The sequence below is a fragment of the Protomyctophum bolini genome (genome assembly GCF_963924005.1).
Source record: "Protomyctophum bolini genome assembly, chromosome: 24".
In the NCBI taxonomy this organism is placed as follows: Eukaryota; Metazoa; Chordata; class Actinopteri; order Myctophiformes; family Myctophidae; genus Protomyctophum; species Protomyctophum bolini.
Genome location: NC_137885.1, coordinates 5,097,002 through 5,116,954, shown reverse-complemented (window position 1 = coordinate 5,116,954; position 19,953 = coordinate 5,097,002). Strand labels below are relative to the sequence as shown.

General features: G+C 42.3%; 2 protein-coding genes across 2 annotated transcripts in view; both read right to left on the bottom strand.

Moving 5' to 3' along the window:
- Positions 1 to 18,243, bottom strand: part of LOC308311984 (uncharacterized protein) — a gene marked incomplete at both ends in the record, with an annotated part of 54,101 nt that extends 35,858 nt beyond the window's left edge. The window contains 4 exons of the mRNA XM_080758813.1: positions 13,367 to 13,479; positions 13,691 to 13,732; positions 15,012 to 15,062; positions 18,099 to 18,243. Coding sequence (XP_080614939.1) covers positions 13,367 to 13,479; positions 13,691 to 13,732; positions 15,012 to 15,062; positions 18,099 to 18,243 — 351 coding nt within the window. The remainder of the gene's footprint in view (positions 1 to 13,366; positions 13,480 to 13,690; positions 13,733 to 15,011; positions 15,063 to 18,098) is intronic.
- LOC308311697 (complement C1q subcomponent subunit A-like) overlaps positions 1 to 19,953 on the bottom strand; it is a gene marked incomplete at its 5' end in the record, with an annotated part of 81,730 nt that overhangs the window by 47,299 nt on the left and 14,478 nt on the right. The window lies entirely within an intron of this gene.

Genomic DNA, 19,953 nt, shown 5'->3' with positions numbered 1-19,953 from the left:
CGCTGACCGGTCCGCTCTCCCCCGGAGCCCCAGCAGCCCCAGACAGACAGAACAGTAAAACAAGCAAAGCCACACAACCCTTCATCCTGCAGCCGAGTCACTGTATGTCATGATATCGTGCAGCTGCTCCTTATATCCTCTCCCTGCTCGTCCAACAACACTAGACACGTCACCGTGCCCAGTGGAAAGTTAGTGTACGGGACAGTAAATAAATGGTGTCAAGGACCCACCTGAGAACTGCAACATGTGCTTTGATAAGACATGAATTAATGTCCTCATTTTACCCGCAAGAGAGCGGCTGTGAAAATCTTTAATGTAATCAGCTGTTGTTATTTTTTAAAGAGTAATAGCGTTGTGTCATGGTGTGATGTTCCCCATGAGTCTTGAGATATTATAGAACTGAAATGATCAATTAAAATAGGATTATTTCTCCGTCAGACATGAAGCACAATGTCTCTGTCTCTGTCTAAAGGTGTTTGTGTCGAGACCAATATTTATTCTGTCCACTGATCTGAGAACACAGAATGTCAGACAACACAAAATGTGCATCTTTTTTTTAAGTTATTTATTTTTCCACTTCTCAGTCAGTCTGAGTTCTTATTCAGTTCTAGTGTATTTATTGTGCTTCAAATGTCAAAACATCTACAGGTCAATGATTTACTATCCCTTCTCAGAGCAAAGTGTGTGTGTGTGTGTGTGTGTGTGTGTGTGTGTGTGTGTGTGTGTGTGTGTGTGTGTGTGTGTGTGTGTGGGGGGGGGGGGGGTGCACGCGTGTGTGCGGTCATAATTGTCAGTTTACTGAAAATCATTAATTATTCAGGAAGGACAGTCATCAGTGATGAAAGAGGAATGTTGTTTGATAGATAAATACCACTAAGACAAGTTCTTGAGACAAGTTTAGGGTTTTAGGGTTCTGAACACTATGTTTAGCTTGCTGCCCTCAATTGGACTTTAGGAATTTTGCTGAGTGGCCCCAGATCCATCTTAAGTTGAGTAGCCCTGAGGCACAACGTGGTTAAACCGAAGTGACATTGATACGTTCCAAATAAATGATCACAGTATTCTGAGACAGACCTGGACTTGCGTCACGGAGCCCTATAGGCAGGGGTAGGCAACCTTAGGCATGGTGCCAACACTGGCACGGGGGAGGGTGGTCACTGGCACAGGGGAGGGTGGTCACTGGCACACTGGCACAGGGGAGGGTGGTCACTGACACACTGGCACAGGGGAGGGTGGTCACTGGCACACTGACACAGGGGAGGGTGGTCACTGACACAGGGGAGGGTGGTCACTGACACACTGGCACAGGGGAGGGTGGTCACTGGCACACTGACACAGGGGAGGGTGGTCACTGGCACACTGACACAGGGGAGGGTGGTCACTGACACACTGACACAGGGGAGGGTGGTCACTGGCACACTGACACAGGGGGGGGTGATCACTGGCACAGGGGGGGGTGATCACTGGCACAGGGGAGGGTGATCACTGGCACATGTGTGAAAGAGAGGGTTCTTCTTTTCATATTAAATATTACAAATCAAAAATAAAGGTTGTTATGAATAGCCTATCAACACTGAAAATCTAAAATGTTAAAATGTGCCGTCATAATTAAACGTAATGTTGATATGGCACACTGACTATGGAAGTGAAAACTTGGCACTTCAAGTCAAAAAGGTTGCCGACCCCTGACCTATATAGGGTGTCACAGCACACACTGTGAGAAGCCCTATAGCTGGTCTACAGGGTGTCACAGCAGCCACTGTTAGAAGCCCTATAGCTGGTCTACAGGGTGTCACAGCACCCACTGTTAGAAGCCCTATAGCTGGTCTACAGGGTGTCACTGCAGCCACTGTTAGAAGCCCTATAGCTGGTCTACAGGGTGTCACTGCACACACTGTTAGAAGCCCTATAGCTGGTCTACAGGGTGTCACTGCAGCCACTGTTAGAAGCCCTATAGCTGGTCTACAGGGTGTCACAGCACCCACTGTTAGAAGCCCTATAGCTGGTCTACAGGGTGTCACTGCAGCCACTGTTAGAAGCCCTATAGCTGGTCTACAGGGTGTCACAGCACCCACTGTTAGAAGCCCTATAGCTGGTCTACAGGGTGTCACTGCAGCCACTGTTAGAAGCCCTATAGCTGGTCTACAGGGTGTCACTGCACACACTGTTAGAAGCCCTATAGCTGGTCTACAGGGTGTCACTGCACACACTGTTAGAAGCCCTATAGCTGGTCTACAGGGTGTCACTGCACACACTGTTAGAAGCCCTATAGCTGGTCTACAGGGTGTCACAGCACCCACTGTTAGAAGCCCTATAGCTGGTCTACAGGGTGTCACTGCAGCCACTGTTAGAAGCCCTATAGCTGGTCTACAGGGTGTCACTGCAGCCACTGTTAGAAGCCCTATAGCTGGTCTACAGGGTGTCACTGCAGCCACTGTTAGAAGCCCTATAGCTGGTCTACAGGGTGTCACAGCACCCACTGTTAGAAGCCCTATAGCTGGTCTACAGGGTGTCACTGCAGCCACTGTTAGAAGCCCTATAGCTGGTCTACAGGGTGTCACTGCACACACTGTTAGAAGCCCTATAGCTGGTCTACAGGGTGTCACAGCACCCACTGTTAGAAGCCCTATAGCTGGTCTACAGGGTGTCACTGCAGCCACTGCAGCCACTGTTAAAAGCCCAGGCCTACAGCAGTCATTTTCAACCCTATGCATTTCTAGGACCCTCAGTGTGATATGCATAAGACCACAGTCCCTGTATTTTATTTGAACTCTGAGAACGTACAAAATCGAACCAAATGGACCCTTAGCTACACGCACGCACGCACGCATAAGCGCACACACACACACACACACACACACACACACACACACACACACACACACACACACACACACACACACACACACACACACACACACACACACACGCACACACACACTGAATGGTTATTTTGCTCTGAGAAGGGATAGTAAATCAAATCAAATCATTGACCACAATAAATACACTTGAACTGAATAAGAAGATTTTAAAATGACGTGGAATGATCTAAGACAGGCTGACGTGGAAAAATAAATAACTTTGAAAAGATGCACATTTTATTGTATGTTGTCTGACATTCTGTGTTCTCAGATCAGTGGACAGAATAATACTGGTCTCGACTGGTCTCATTAACTGGTCCCACTAACCCCAATTCGAAACTTGCCCCATGCAGTACAATCTGAATCCCACCCTCCCCCTTTTCCCCTCACTGTATATGTTTCTTTTCCCTTTTTTTACCTCCTAAATAGAAGTGTATATTTGCACGTCTCTAAATGTTTTGATGAATTGAACAAGGTGGACCCTTATTTGAACTCTGAGAATTTACAAAATGGAACCAAATGGAACTATAGCTGTGTCACACACACACACACACACACACACACACACACACACACACACACACACACACACACACACACACACACACACACACACACACGTGGAATATTAGTGGTATCAAATCTAGGTCATAGTGCCCAGTGGAAAGTCAGCTGCATGCTGACTGGACACTAAATAAAGTCAAGGACTACCTGAGAGTTCCAACGTGTGCTTTGATAAGATCCGACAGACAACACTGAACAGAGTGGCTGAGAATATGTTTAATGTGATCAGCTGTCGTAAAATTAAATAATACAACCAGGGAAACTCCCCCCGGTCAGGTGTAAAGGAGCAACTTGGACACTCGGGCATGAAGGAAGCATGAGTTCAAGTCCGTTGCTCTCCCCTTGTCCCCCATATATGGGGACTAGGTTGGTCTCCCCTTGTCCCCCATATATGGGGACTAGGTTGGTCTCCCCTTGTCCCCCATATATGGGGACTAGGTTGGTGGAGGGTGTGTAGAGCCCAGGATCACATTAGATGATTGACACAGGGGTGAAAAATGGGTTACAAAATAGTGGGATAAAAAATACATAAAAAAATAAATAATAATAATACAGTTGTTTTTTTATGGTGTGGCTTAAAGTGAGTTTAAAATGTGTCTTGAGGTTTTCAGGTAAATTAAATGATCACTTAACAATAATAGATCAATTCTTCAACAGACATAAAGCACAATGTTTAGTGTTCATGTACATCTTCTCTGTCTGAAGGTGTTTGTGTCGACAACAGTATTTATTCTGTCCACTTGAATGTTAGACAATTTAAAAGGTGCATCTTTTTAAAGTAATTTATTTTTCCATTTTATGTTTACTGAGAGAGTGTATTGTTGTTTACATTCCATTATATTATGAGCATAAAGAGTAGAATTATTGGATTTTCAGTTCCTAGACATCACACCAACAAGAGGAACAGCCATATAATAGCAATGAAATGATCACAACAAGTAAACTAAATAGTATACTAAAAATCCAGTATAATATCAATTAGGTTTGTGTGTGTGTGTGTGTGTGTGTGTGTGGTTACAGCATTTGTACTGTCGTTCTGTCATAAGTAATTAATTTGTAATTAATTTGCTTCTTTTTTCTCTAAACACTAAACTCTCGTTGTCAGAAATAGTCAACCTACAAAAACAATGCATTACAGTACATAAGAAAAAGGTAATTTAGAAAATAAGCTAAAAGCTTATTTTTGCCTACCCTCATTTGAATACAAAATAAAATATCACAAAAACAATAAACAATCAATATCAATACCTGGGCAGCGTAGCAATGTGATAGTATCACCACCAGGCTCCGCCAAACTACACTACACTTCACCTCTGTATAGGTAGATAAAATTAAATTAATAGACATATCTATAAATAAATAAATAGATATATCGTATACTCATACCAACTCGTATACCTTTTGCTATTTGTACGTTTATTAAATAATAAATGCAAATATCTATATTTAGGGATTTGTATTAGATTTTTCAACAATATTTACTAATTTCAAAAAGAAAATCAGTGGACAGAATATATACTGTTGTCGACACAAACACCTTCAGACAGAGAAGATGTACATGAACACAAAACATTGTGCTTTATGTCTGTTGAAGAAATGATCTATTATTGTTAAGTGATCATTTAATTTACCTGAAAACATCAAGACACATTGTAAACTCACTTTAAGCCACACCATAAAAAAAAAAACTGTATTATTTTATATATAGCAACGACAGCTGATCACATTAAACATATTCTCAGCCACTTTGTTCAGTGTTGTCTGTCGGATCTTATCAAAGCACACGTTGGAACTCTCAGGTAGTCCTTGACTTTATTTAGTGTCCCGTCAGCATAGCTGACTTTCCACTGGGCACTATGACCTAGATTTGATACCACTAATATTCTTCCACTGTTCCACGTGTGTGTGCGTGTGCGTTTAATTTGTGTGTGTCATTTAAGTTACCTGAAAACCAGTCAAGACACATTTTAAACTCACCACAACCGGCAGCTGTTCACATTAATCAGGGGCCGCATGTGGCCCACGGGCCGCGGGTTGAGTAGCACTGCTCCTTCCTTCCTTGTCCTGCTACAAAAGAAAGACATAAGAATTGTTAATAAAGGCCCACCATGATCTACTTCCACCCTATACTCACTACTGTAGCTATTGTAATAGTTTGTTCCAAGAGAATTGAGTATTGAACACTTTTCTTATTTATCAGTGATAATCTGTTCTCTTCACATTGTTGTGAATGAAGACTCATTTTGTAACTTCAGCATTAATCACAATGTTTTTTGTTCATTGAGGTTTCGCCTTATAGATGGAAATGTGGCTTTTTACTGTGGGTTTCCTTAATTTTTTTGACTAGTCGTGAAGTCTGAAAATACATTTGTAAACATTTCAAAACAATATTGACATTTTTTAGCATAAGGCCCTTGGACTTTTGGAATTTTTCTGAGTGGCCTCTGAGCCATCTTAGTCAATATTCTACACAGAAACACACAATAAACACAGCAGTAAACACTACACAGCAACATATACAGCCCGGTATAGACAATAATCTCCATTAATGCATCCACACTTCATAGCACACAAACAAACATTAATGGCAACAAAGGCTTTGGTTTAACACACAACTTCTAAATCGAGTCCCCCACATTTGATAAAGCAGCCCTATATTTTGAGCATGTGATGATGTCATTAGCTGTTGAACGTGTTACGTGTGGTGACATTAAATTGTGCTTAAAGTCGTGTACAGTAGCCTATAGCCTATGTGTCCGTAAGGGTGGCAGCATGCACCATGTGTGGGGGTGTGGTGTGGGGGGAAAGCTGTTTTCTGGCTCAGTCTGCACACGCACACACACGCACACGCACGCACGCACACGCACACGCACGCGCACGCACACGCACACACACACACACACACACACACACACACACACACACACACACACGGACACGGTTTACTTTCAGGAGCTCTGGTCGGAAGAATTGCATCAGCACCTGTAGCTGCCTGCAGCTGCCATCTTCCCCACAACGCCAAAGATCCAGTTGAAACCTGACGCACCCTGCACGCCCTCAGAGAGAGAGAGAGAGAGAGAGGGGGGGGGGGGGGGGAGGGGGAGAGAGAGAGAGGAGAGAGGGAGAGAGAGAGAGAATTGCTGTCACGCAGAATCCTCTTATCTCCATATTTGAACTTGTGCTTTTTGGTAAATGAACGTCCTACTTGATCATACCACAGAGTCAAACAAAAGTATCAGATCTACAAGTTAATCTATTACGCTATACCAGGCAAAGTAAATGTAAATAATAAAAAAAATAACAATAATGACATGCCCAAAATAGGACATTGAAGAAAGTGATTCAGTGTGCCTGTGTGTTTTATAAATGTTTAATAAAAGAAAAGTATTAGCAAGAGCCTGTGACTAAATGATAACTATTACTACTGTACGATAACTACAAAAGTACAAAACAAACGAAGGTTTTTGGACAGACATGCAGTTTTCCCACTTGACAATATCACAGCTGTGTGCCCCCCGCCCCCCCTTCATGCGTGCCTCGGCCAATAAATATACCTCTTACCAAAACACAGTTGCACGTTAATCTCTTATTGAATGTTATATTACATTAGACTTTATCGTCCCAGCCTATTTATTAGTTTATTATTGAATGTTATATTACATTAGACTTTATCGTCCCAGCCTATTTATTAGTTTATTATTGAATGTTATATTAGATTAGACTTTATCGTCCAGCCTATTTATTAGTTTATTATTGAATGTTATATTAGATTAGACTTTATCGTCCCAGCCTATTTATTAGTTTCCACTGCAGGCCATTCTACACAGAAACACACAATAAACACAGCAGTAACACTACACAGAAACACACATTAAACACAGCAGTAACACTACACACAGCAACATAATACTAATAATGCAATAATGCACCCACAAACAAGGCTTTGGTTTAAGACAAAACTTCTACTAAATCGAGTCCCCCACATTTTGATCAAGCATCCCAATGTTGGGCATGTTGTCATTAGCTGTTGGTGAAAATAGTGCTTAAAGTCGTGCACATGTAGGTTGGCAGTAGCAGCTATACTGTGAAGTGTGGGGGTGTGGGAATGACATTTTCTTGCTCAATATAAGGTGCAGTTTGTGCATTCTGTCTCAAGCTGGTTTTAAGTTAACTATACCCTTTGGTGCAATTAAATAGCAGATATACAAGCTCACTTGTGCGTGCGTGTGTGTGTGTGTGTAACTATGCATAGGTCTATAATGTGTTTCTTACCTTTTTCTGCTGCTGCTAACAGCAAAGCCAACGCAGACAGCTGACCACACGGACAGCTGCCACCGAGAGCAGAATTGCTCCACTATCTGGACGTCGTGTCCACATGCTGAGCTGTGCTGTTACTGTAGAGGCTATACTCTACTATAGTCTTCTTTTTTTCAGACTTTGAACTCTGAAGTCCAGGGATCCGTTATTAGCCTACTATATTGACCTTACTTGGAGACTGCCTTTGGGGATGCAGTTAGTACTGTAGGACAATTATTTCACCTTTTGTTTAACTATTAGCCTACTATATTGACCTTACTTGGAGACTGCCGTTGGGGATGGAGTTGAGTAGTACTGGACAATTGTTTCACGTTTTATAAATGTTTGTCATTATAACAAACTGTCTGAATGCACCTAATTAATTAATTCTCTGAAGGATGTGCTCCGGTAGCTTCTGTGCGTTCAGTCATTGTGTTTCACACATTCACTGATGTGTGTTTACATGCTTTATACCCCTGTTAGAGAGTAGATGGCATGTTTATAGAGACATAGCACTCTTTTGTGTTACTGTACCATAGTTTAATATTCTACTGTTAGACAGATGCTAGGTTCTTAGCTTACTTATGACTATTAAAAAAAAAAAAATGTATTTTATGTATTTGATGTATTACCATGTGTTGAACCTTACTGTAAGTCTCTCTGGATTCAGAGCGTCTGATAAATGACTCCATTGTAAATTGTAGCTGATGTGACGACCCTGTCAACCCTTTTACAGTAGAACTGTTACTTCTGTTATGAGCCAGCAGGTGGCAGCATTGGCCCACAGTTCAGCTTGTTGACTGTTCAAGCAATGTTCAAGCAAATCAAAGTGATAGAAGAAGTATTTCTCACATTGTTGAGTGGTGCTGGCCACTCCTATGCGGAGCTGTGTATGCATGTGTACATGTATGTGTACACACGTGCGTGTATGTATGTATGTATGTGTACGTAGCAATGGCATGTCATTATGTGGAGGGAAGATGCTCAGAATTAACAACATTAGTTAAAGTAGCAGAAAGTAAAAGCTCACAACATGCCCTTTTCTCATTTATTTGATTGATTGAAAACTATTTGACAGAAATGCAAACAGCCTGCAGTACAATATACACTTGGTCTAAAAGGATATGAACATTATGGAGGCTCTTTAACGTAATGCTTCTCAAACATGTTCATGTCAAGGACCCCAAAATGATCTGTTTGTCTGTGGACCCCCGTCTGTGACAGCATAGACCCCAAAATGATCTATTTGTCTGTGGACCCCCGTCTGTGACAGCATAGACCCCAAAATGATCTATTTGTCTGTGGACCCCCGTCTGTGACAGCATAGACCCCAAAATGATCTATTTGTCTGTGGACCCCCGTCTGTGACAGCATAGACCCCAAAATGATCTATTTGTCTGTGGACCCCCGTCTGTGACAGCATAGACCCCAAAATGATCTATTTGTCTGTGGACCCCCGTCTGTGACAGCATAGACCCCAAAATGATCTGTTTGTCTGTGGACCCCCGTCTGTGACAGCATAGACCCCAAAATGATCTATTTGTCTGTGGACCCCCGTCTGTGACAGCATAGACCCCAAAATGATCTATTTGTCTGTGGACCCCCGTCTGTGACAGCATAGACCCCAAAATGATCTGTTTGTCTGTGGACCCCCGTCTGTGACAGCATAGACCCCAAAATGATCTATTTGTCTGTGGACCCCCGTCTGTGACAGCATAGACCCCAAAATGATCTATTTGTCTGTGGACCCCCGTCTGTGACAGCATAGAGCCCAAAATGATCTATTTGTCTGTGGACCCCCGTCTGTGACAGCATAGACCCCAAAATGATCTATTTGTCTGTGGACCCCCGTCTGTGACAGCATAGACCCCAAAATTATCTATTTGTCTGTGGACCCCCGTCTGTGACAGCATAGACCCCAAAATCATCTATTTGTCTGTGGACCCCCGTCTGTGACAGCATAGACCCCAAAATCATCTATTTGTCTGTGGACCCCCGTCTGTGACAGCATAGACCCCAAAATCATCTATTTGTCTGTGGACCCCCGTCTGTGACAGCATAGACCCCAAAATCATCTATTTGTCTGTGGACCCCCGTCTGTGACAGCATAGACCCCAAAATGATCCATTTGTCTGTGGACCCCCGTCTGTGACAGCATAGACCCCATGAGAGAAGATGTGTATTGTTACAATATTTCAGATTATTTTTCAAAGCGTATTGAAAATAGTAGATGAAAAGCTGACAACGCTGAGAAGCTTGATGAAAGATAGAGATTAAGGTAAAATAGTTTCTGTAGATTCAGGTAGATCAGAGGACTGGCTAGCACATCGCTCTTTAAGAGACAAAGTGACCACATTAAATGAACAGAAAAAAGCCTAAACTATCTAGAATTGTAGAAATTATACATGATGGTAAAAAACGCTGGAGTATTCTCTCAAATCACGGGTAGAGATAAAATGAGAAACATTTTTTGAATCGGGTGAACGCTTCATCACCAAGCCCCAAGAATGTGCTGATTATTTTGACAATTATTTCATAAGTATATGAAGTATACAAGTATATAAGTATAAAGTAATGGTACCAGTACCAGACAGTGTTACATAGAATAGACCAGAACACTGACCAGAACACTGTATAAAGTAATGGTACCAGTAGCAGACAGTGTTACAGAGCATAGACCAGAACACCATTGAACACATTGTGGTTGTTTGAGTTATCATAGAGCCTGTCCCCTGACAGTAAACGCATGTCAACAGTGTCTCTCTCCTCCAGCTCTACCATCATTCCACTAGATATCTGTTCATGACCTCCACTATTGTATCCACAGTTACCTAAGAGTTTCTGCTCATTCTTATACATGAAGACACAGAACTGCTCTGATGACCACAAGTTAAATGCAGTGAATGTGAAGTAATAGAGTCCTCGGACCGGCGCAGAGAATACCCCTAAGAGAACACAGGATGAGAGAACACATTACATTAATAGAAATTAAAAAATACAATTATAAAAATAAAAACCTTAATTTAAAAAGTCAGATCTACAAGTTTGTGTGAGTTAAGAGGTTACTTTCCTCATCTCCTCTGGACTGTTGTTTTCAATGTGAAACACACAGTGCTGGAAAGTAACTAAGTACATTTACTTACTGTATACTTAAGTAACATTTTGGTATTTGTAGTTTACTTGAGTATTAACAATTTCCAATACTTTTACTTTTACTCGGATCCAAATATTGTACTTTTCTCCACTACATTTATTTGACAACTTTAGTTATAGTTACTTTGTAGATTTAGATTATTACTACAAAACATACAGTAACCACTTCAGCCTTTAATGCATTTCAGCCATTTGAAAATAGCCGATCTACAAGCTCACAATCTGTCACATCGACACATTGTGAGCTATTCCCAAAAGATTTGTATACATTTGAAAACTTAAAATGGCACATTTCTGCGTTTTACTTTAAGTACTTTAAGTACATGTGTGTACATGGATGGATTGTAGTTTAATCACCTGTAGAATTATTGTAGGCGTTGCCGATGTTACTGAAGACTTTGCTGTAGAGCAGAGTGGTGAAAGCAGAACTATACGGTCCAACTTGTCCATCATCAATACCCAAACCAACAGAGAAGGCCACCTTCGGTTTGTCTGTCAACACAGGAGGAGCATTATCAGTTTAAATATTATAAAAGCATATTATATTAAGCCAATAGAGGGTATGCATGCACGTGACATCATCGTCATTTACGCAGGAGCACTTACGGAGTAGCAAAACACTACTTTCTGGCCTTGACAGCCCATACTGTACATCCACACAGAAACACCCTATCTAACATTAACCCATTCAGGATGACAGCCCATACATCCACACAGAAACACCCTATCTAACATTAACCCATTCAGGATGACAGCCCATACATCCACACAGAAACACCCTATCTAACATTAACCCATTCAGGATGACAGCCCATACATCCACACAGAAACACCCTATCTAACATTAACCCATTCAGGATGACAGCCCATACATCCACACAGAAACACCCTATCTAACATTAACCCATTCAGGATGACAGCCCATACATCCACACAGAAACACCCTATCTAACATTAACCCATTCAGGATGACAGCCCATACATCCACACAGAAACACCCTATCTAACATTAACCCATTCAGGATGACAACCCATACATCCACACAGAAACACCCTATCTAACATTAACCCATTCAGGATGACAGCCCATACATCCACACAGAAACATCCTATCTAACATTAACCCATTCAGGATGACAGCCCATACATCCACACAGAAACATCCTATCTAACATTAACCCATTCAGGATGACAGCCCATACATCCACACAGAAACACCCTATCTAACATTAACCCATTCAGGATGACAACCCATACATCCACACAGAAACACCCTATCTAACATTAACCCATTCAGGATGACAGCCCATACATCCACACAGAAACACCCTATCTAACATTAACCCATTCAGGATGACAGCCCATACATCCACACAGAAACACCCTATCTAACATTAACCAATTCAGGATGACAGCCCATACATCCACAGAGAAACATCCTATCTAACATTAACCCATTCAGGATGACAGCCCATACATCCACACAGAAACACCCTATCTAACATTAACCCATTCAGGATGACAGCCCATACATCCACAGAGAAACATCCTATCTAACATTAACCCATTCAGGATGACAGCCCATACATCCACACAGAAACACCCTATCTAACATTAACCCATTCAGGATGACAGCCCATACATCCACACAGAAACACCCTATCTAACATTAACCCATTCAGGATGACAGCCCATACATCCACACAGAAACACCCTATCTAACATTAACCCATTCAGGATGACAGCCCATACATCCACAGAGAAACATCCTATCTAACATTAACCCATTCAGGATGACAGCCCATACATCCACACAGAAACACCCTATCTAACATTAACCCATTCAGGATGACAGCCCATACATCCACACAGAAACATCCTATCTAACATTAAAGGAGTAGTTCACCCAAAATATGACTTAATTACACACCCCATGAAGCCTTGAATTCATGGAGATTTTTGAGGGGTTTGAGGGGTTTTAATAAGAGCGCCCCTCACTTCACACAGGTGTGATTTTTTTTTCTCCAGTTTTTGTCACATTCCAATAAGCATATAATCTGATGACCGGTTGAGTCGTGGTCAATTCAAGGCTTCGTGGGGAGACGAGTGTAACTGATAATAAGTCAGTTTGTGTGAACTACTATTTAACCCCAAAGTAAGTCCCTTTTCAACACTACACATTTATACTTGCATTCACTGAACACCATCTGGATCAAATTACCTTCACTCAAGTCTTCAATCTGGACCGTGCTGGTGTTGAGTCTGGTCTCAAAGCCTTCAACTTGACTCTCACTAGCACTAAGTCTGGTCTCAAAGCCTTCAACTTGACTCTCACTAGCACTAAGTCTGGTCTCAAAGCCCTCACTATGACTCTCACTAGCACTAAGTCTGGTCTCAAAGCCTTCAACTTGACTCTCACTAGCACTAAGTCTGGTCTCAAAGACTTGACTCTCACTAGCATTAAGTCTCGTCTGGATAACTTCAACTTGGACCTGAAGGTCTGCAACATGGACCTCACTGGTGCCGAGTCTGGTTTGGAGGTCTGCAACATGGGCCTGGAGGTCTTTCACGTTGCTCTCGCTAGCACTCAATTTGGCAGCCATTTCTGAAAAACACATCACAGACATTTGACCTGAATTCCCCTTTCATTGTCATCTTGAGACGTGTGGGGAGCGTTTATTTATTAGTGTGTGCCAATTAAAAAGTGGAAATGTGAGTACTTTGTCCTCCATTTAATTGAACCTTTTGGGATTTTTTCGATTATTCTGTATACTTAATAATAGTTAGTATATATTATATTTATAAAACATACTTACTCCACAGTTGGTTCACTTGGCTTGTCAGCTGAGCAAGATGAGCTGAAATCAGTACATTAGCATTAAGTCAGTCATACAGTAAATACTCATGCACTTTCACTGTTGAGTGAGTAAGCTTTCCATTATGGATTATATGGATCAACTGTACAGTAAATTACATCATCAAAAAATGGTATCTATTCTCTGAGATTAATTGAAGTAATTAAAGGAGTAGTTCACCCTAAATATGACTTAATTACACACCCCATGAAGCCTTGAATTCATGGAGATTTATGAGGGGTGCTAGCCCCTCCCATGCCCAGCTTTGTCTGTTTGTATGAACACAAACACGATGATTTGATTGGCTGATCACCCCATAGCGATGATTTGATTGGCCGCTATTGTGTTCTTTTAGCAACAGTAAGTCGTTTTCCCAACGTCTCTTACACAGAACATCCTCCTGTTGCTCCTACCTCATTCTTTAACCCATTCTGACCTGAGATCATATTCATACGAGGTTTCCACTGGACACACACTGGTCTGATTAACCCATTCTGACCCGAGATCAGATTCTAAAAATGTCAGTCGTTCTTCAAATCGATTTTTCAAAAATAGCAGACCTACAAGCTCGTAGCTCCTATGAGCTTGTAGATCTGCTATTTTTCAATAGCTAAAGCATAACATGATGCTAACACCAAAATGGGTTCCCGTTCAGAATGGGTTAATAATGCAATATAATATACCAGGTAGACGCCCTGAGGGCGGGAAGCGACCTCGCCCCATGCATCTGCCTGGGTGACGGCAGACTGCTGGGCAGATCAACATATGGGATGAATTCTGTATTGGCCATTTATGGAGCGTGTCACGAGGCGTGACGGACGGACTGACTTACAGGTTTTCTATGGTCGCAATAATATAACATTATATATATATATTCTGTGTGGAGTTTGCATGTTCTCCCCGTGTCCCCTAGGGTAGATACCCTCACAAAAACCTGCAGTAATCCTGGTCTCTAAACTGCCTCCCCCTGGCCAGCCGGGACGCCTGATGGAGGGGAAAGGAACTGGTTGGAATAACGTGTTCCTTCCACGCGCTACGAATCAACCAGGGAAACTCCCCCCTGTCAGGTGTAAAGGAGCAACTTGGACACTCAGGCATGAAGGAAGCATGAGTTAAGTCCGTTGCTCTCCCCAGGTTGGCGGAGGGTGTGTAGAGCCCAGGATCACAGTAGATGATTGACACAGGGGTGAAAAATGGGTTACAAAATCGTGGGATAAAAAATATAATTAAAAAAAAAAAAAAAAAAAAAAACATTATATAATATCTATAACCTATATCTCACCTGCATAACTTCCTCCCTGGGCTTCCACCTCATTAGATTCGTTGTCCTTTTCTGAAAATTAATTAATGTTAATTAATGAATGAATTGATAAAATGCACATACAATCTGCATCGGGTCAAACAAACGGAGAAAACAAACAAACTGATGTGGTGTCCTGCAGACGAGGCCGTATTGTGCGTTATACCCGGGCAAGTATTTAGCCGATCTGCCCTTTCTGCCAGACGGAGACGGCGTTTTGGGGGGACTTAACCCATTCTGACCTGAGATCAGATTCATACGAGGTTTCCACTGGGACACACACACTGGTCTGATGAACCCATTCTGACCTGAGATCAGATTCATACGAGGTTTCCACTGGGACACACACACTGGTCTGATTATAACCCATTCTGACCTGAGATCAGATTCTAAAAAAAATGTCAGTCGTTCTTCGATTTTTCAAAAAATAGCAGACCTACAAGCTCGTAGCGCGCCACTTGGTGGCGCGCTACGAGCTTGTAGATCTGCTATTTTTCAATAGCTAAAGCATAACATGATGCTAACACCCAAAATGGGTTCCCGATCATAATGGGTTAACCGCGGCTAATTCTGAAACCACCTCCCAGAGAATGCCGCCTATTTGTTGAAACGGTGACGCTAGTCGTCCCCTCGCCCACTCCAAACGGACCTCACTTCACCAGGCTTTAGTATAGTATCCCCTCGCCCACTCCAAACGGACCTCACTTCACCAGACTTTAGTATAGTCGTCCCCTCGCCCACTCCAAACGGACCTCACTTCACCAGACTTTAGTATAGTCGTCCCCTCGCCCACTCCAAACGGACCTCACTTCACCAGACTTTAGTATAGTCGTCCCCTCGCCGACTCCAACCGGACCTCACTTCACCAGACTTTAGTATAGTATCCCCTCGCCCACTCCAAACGGACCTCACTTCACCAGACTTTAGTATAGTATCCCCTCGCCCACTCCAAACGGACCTCACTTCACCAGACTTTAGTATAGTATCCCCTCGCCCACTCCAAACGGACCTCACTTCACCAGACTTTAGTATAGTATCCCCTCGCCCACTCCAAACGGACCTCACTTCACCAGACTTTAGTATAGTATCCCCTCGCCCACTCCAAACGGACCTCACTTCACCAGGCTTTAGTATAGTATCCCCTCGCCCACTCCAAACGGACCTCACTTCACCAGACTTTAGTATAGTATCCCCTCGCCCACTCCAAACGGACCTCACTTCACCAGACTTTAGTATAGTATCCCCTCGCCCACTCCAAACGGACCTCACTTCACCAGACTTTAGTATAGTATCCCCTCGCCCACTCCAAACGGACCTCACTTCACCAGACTTTAGTATAGTATCCCCTCGCCCACTCCAAACGGACCTCACTTCACCAGACTTTAGTATAGTATCCCCTCGCCCACTCCAAACGGACCTCACTTCACCAGACTTTAGTATAGTATCCCCTCGCCCACTCCAAACGGACCTCACTTCACCAGGCTTTCCGGTATCAATCACGTCACAGCTATTTTATATTGGCACATAAATAATCGTCTATAAATCTCTTCTCCGAAAATAGCCGGTCTGCAGCCATGCAGTGAGCTTGTAGATGAGCTAATTTTCGGAGAACAGATATAAATTATAGTGATTACCAATCTGGAAAGACAAGAGAAAAAAAACGGATGATCTACATTATTGTTAGCCTACGAATGGTGTAGTGTAGAATATATTAGTATAGGCTATAGTATGAAGATACAAAACAAACTGGTCAGGCTCCTACTTGGCCTCACCCCCCGAACCCACCTCACCCCTGCCCACTTTGACAGGCTGGGATGGCTTAGGGTCGACGACAGAGTACAGCATCTTGCAATGGGTCTGGTCCACAAGATTCGATACACCACTAAGATACCCATGTACCTGTCTAAATACTTCCTTAATGTAAACGAAGTCCACACCCACAACACCAGAGGGAGTGCAACAAACCATGTACAACCCAGATTCGGCACAAACAAGGGACTAAATTATTTTCGCTCCTATGCCACCAAAATGTGGAACGCCCTACCAACAGTCATTAAGACATGTGAATCCCTTGACTCCTTCAAAACCGCTCTCAAAGGGCACCTGCGGACGGCTTCAATTCGAAACTGGCCTCTGTAAAATCTGAATCCCCCCCCCCCCCCCCCCTTTCCCCTCACTGTTTTCCCCTTTTGCTTCCTATACGATGAATTCCTGTTCTGTTCTTTGACTACATAGAAGTGTCTATTTGTATGTCTCTAAATGTTTTGATGAATTGAACAATGTGGACCCTGTTGTAAACGAGTGTAACGCTTAATTGGGTCGTCCACTCACAGTTACCAGTCTCTGTATTGAGTTTGTGCTTGAAATGTACTGTAATTCTACAAACTGTTAATAAATATTTCAATCAATCAAAAAAAAGGCAGCACAGCCACCGCGCTGCGCTGTCTGACCGTCCCTCTCAGGCATGCAGGTCTGACTGCGCAGTGTGCACTGTGCACTGTGCACTGTGCACTGTGCACTGTGCAGTGTGCAATGCACGCACCACGCATGGACCTCGTCAAAGTGCTTCGTCTTCTTGGGTGGGTTTACTGTCCATATTCCTCTACAGACGGCCTGTTTTCACTGTTTCCAATTCCTCTTTTTCATACGTTTGTATAGCCTATGGGCAATGTTTAGCGCTGTGCAGGCAGCAGGTGGAATCAGTCAATCTATTAACGAGCAATTGTCTGACACTCAGAGGTGTTGCGCACCAGTGAATAATATTACATTTCCAAAGTCAAACTCATAAATTCACAATGCATCATATCATGGCGCCCCTCGCTGTGAGCTTTAAGATCTGCAAATCTCATGCTTATGTATACATTACTTTGTAGCCTACTTCTGGCAGAAGAGGATATATGAGAATATTAGTAGGCCTATGTAAAATCATTAAAATAGCAAGGCATAAGGGTTAATAATAAATGTAATAATTAAACCCACTATATATATATTTTTTTTAATTAATTAATAATCAAAAAGCAGCACTAGAACCTCGTGGTCTAGAAGTAACAGCCTCTCCAGCATGCTTACCTGTGATGTGGTCGTTGTGGCCGTTGAGGTTCACCTCCAACGGTCCTTGGATCTCGAGGTGGTTGATGCTCAACTGGAACGGCAGGTCAGTGTCTGCTGAACACAGGCAGAAGAGGACGAGCAGGAACATGGCAGCAGTATCCATTTGGAAGATGTGCGTTATGCTGTGGCATTATGTCTTATATACATGACTACCTGCCTACCGCCTACCCGTAAACTTTTTTTTTTTTTTTTGACCTGGCAGACATTTAGAACATGCTCTGCATTCCATGCAAGCATGCTTTTCCATTCCACGCCTGCATATGACAGCTTGACAGCAGTCATCACATCTCCTGATGATGAAAGATAGAGATGAAGGTAAAATAGTTTCTGTAGATTCAGGTAGATCAGAGGACTGGCTGGCATATCGCCCCAAAATGATCTATTTGTCTGTGGACCCCCGTCTGTGACAGCATAGACCCTATGAGAGAACATTTGTATTGTTACAATGTTTCAACAGAATTTAAACTTTCATAATTACTTTTCAAAGCATATTGAAAATAGTAGATGAAAAGCTGACAACGCTGAGAAGCTTGATGAAAGATAGAGATGAAGGTAAAATAGTTTATGTAGATCAGAGGACTGGCTAGCATATCGCTCTTTAAGAGACAAAGTGACCACATTAAATGAACATTAAAAAAGCCTAAACTACCAATCTAAAATTGAACAAATTATACATGATGGTAAAAAACGCTGGAGTATTCTCTCTCAATCAAATCACCGGTGGAGATAAAATGACTCATTAATTGAATCGGGTGAAAGCTTCATCACCGAGCCCCAAGACTTTGCTGATTATTTCGACAATTATTTCATAAGTAAAGTTGATACCATAAGAAATGACATGCTGCCTGCAAACGGTCATCTATCTGGATCAATTATTAAAACTGATATCATGCAGAACAAAATATAATGCAAATTTGAATTTGGTACCAGTACCAGACAGTGTTACATAGAATAGACCATAACACTGTATAAAGTAATGGTACCAGTAGCAGACAGTGTTACATAGAATAGACCAGAACACTGTATAAAGTAATGGTACCAGTAGCAGACAGTGTTACATAGAATAGACCAGAACACTGTATAAAGTAATGGTACCAGTAGCAGACAGTGTTACATAGAATAGACCAGAACACTGTATAAAGTAATGGTACCAGTACCAGACAGTGTTACATAGAATAGACCAGAACACTGTTTAAAGTAATGGTACCAGTAGCAGACAGTGTTACATAGAATAGACCAGAACACTGTATAAAGTAATGGTACCAGTAGCAGACAGTGTTACATAGAATAGACCAGAACACTGTATAACGTAATGGTACCAGTACCAGACAGTGTTACATAGAATAGACCAGAACACTGTATAAAGTAATGGTACCAGTAGCAGACAGTGTTACATAGAATAGACCAGAACACTGTATAAAGTAATGGTACCAGTAGCAGACAGTGTTACATAGAATAGACCAGAACACTGTATAAAGTAATGGTACCAGTACCAGACAGTGTTACATAGAATAGACCAGAACACTGTATAAAGTAATGGTACCAGTAGCAGACAGTGTTACATAGAATAGACCAGAACACTGTATAAAGTAATGGTACCAGTACCAGACAGTGTTACATAGAATAGACCAGAACACTGTATAAAGTAATGGTACCAGTAGCAGACAGTGGTAGAACAGCTACAAACCCCACATGGTTCGTTATGTAATGTAGATTGTAGACAGCCTTCATGGTACTTTACTAGTGGGACGACTGACTAACGGGAGGTCAGGAGGTCATGTTAGCCTTTCTGAACAGATAACATGCATTCTGT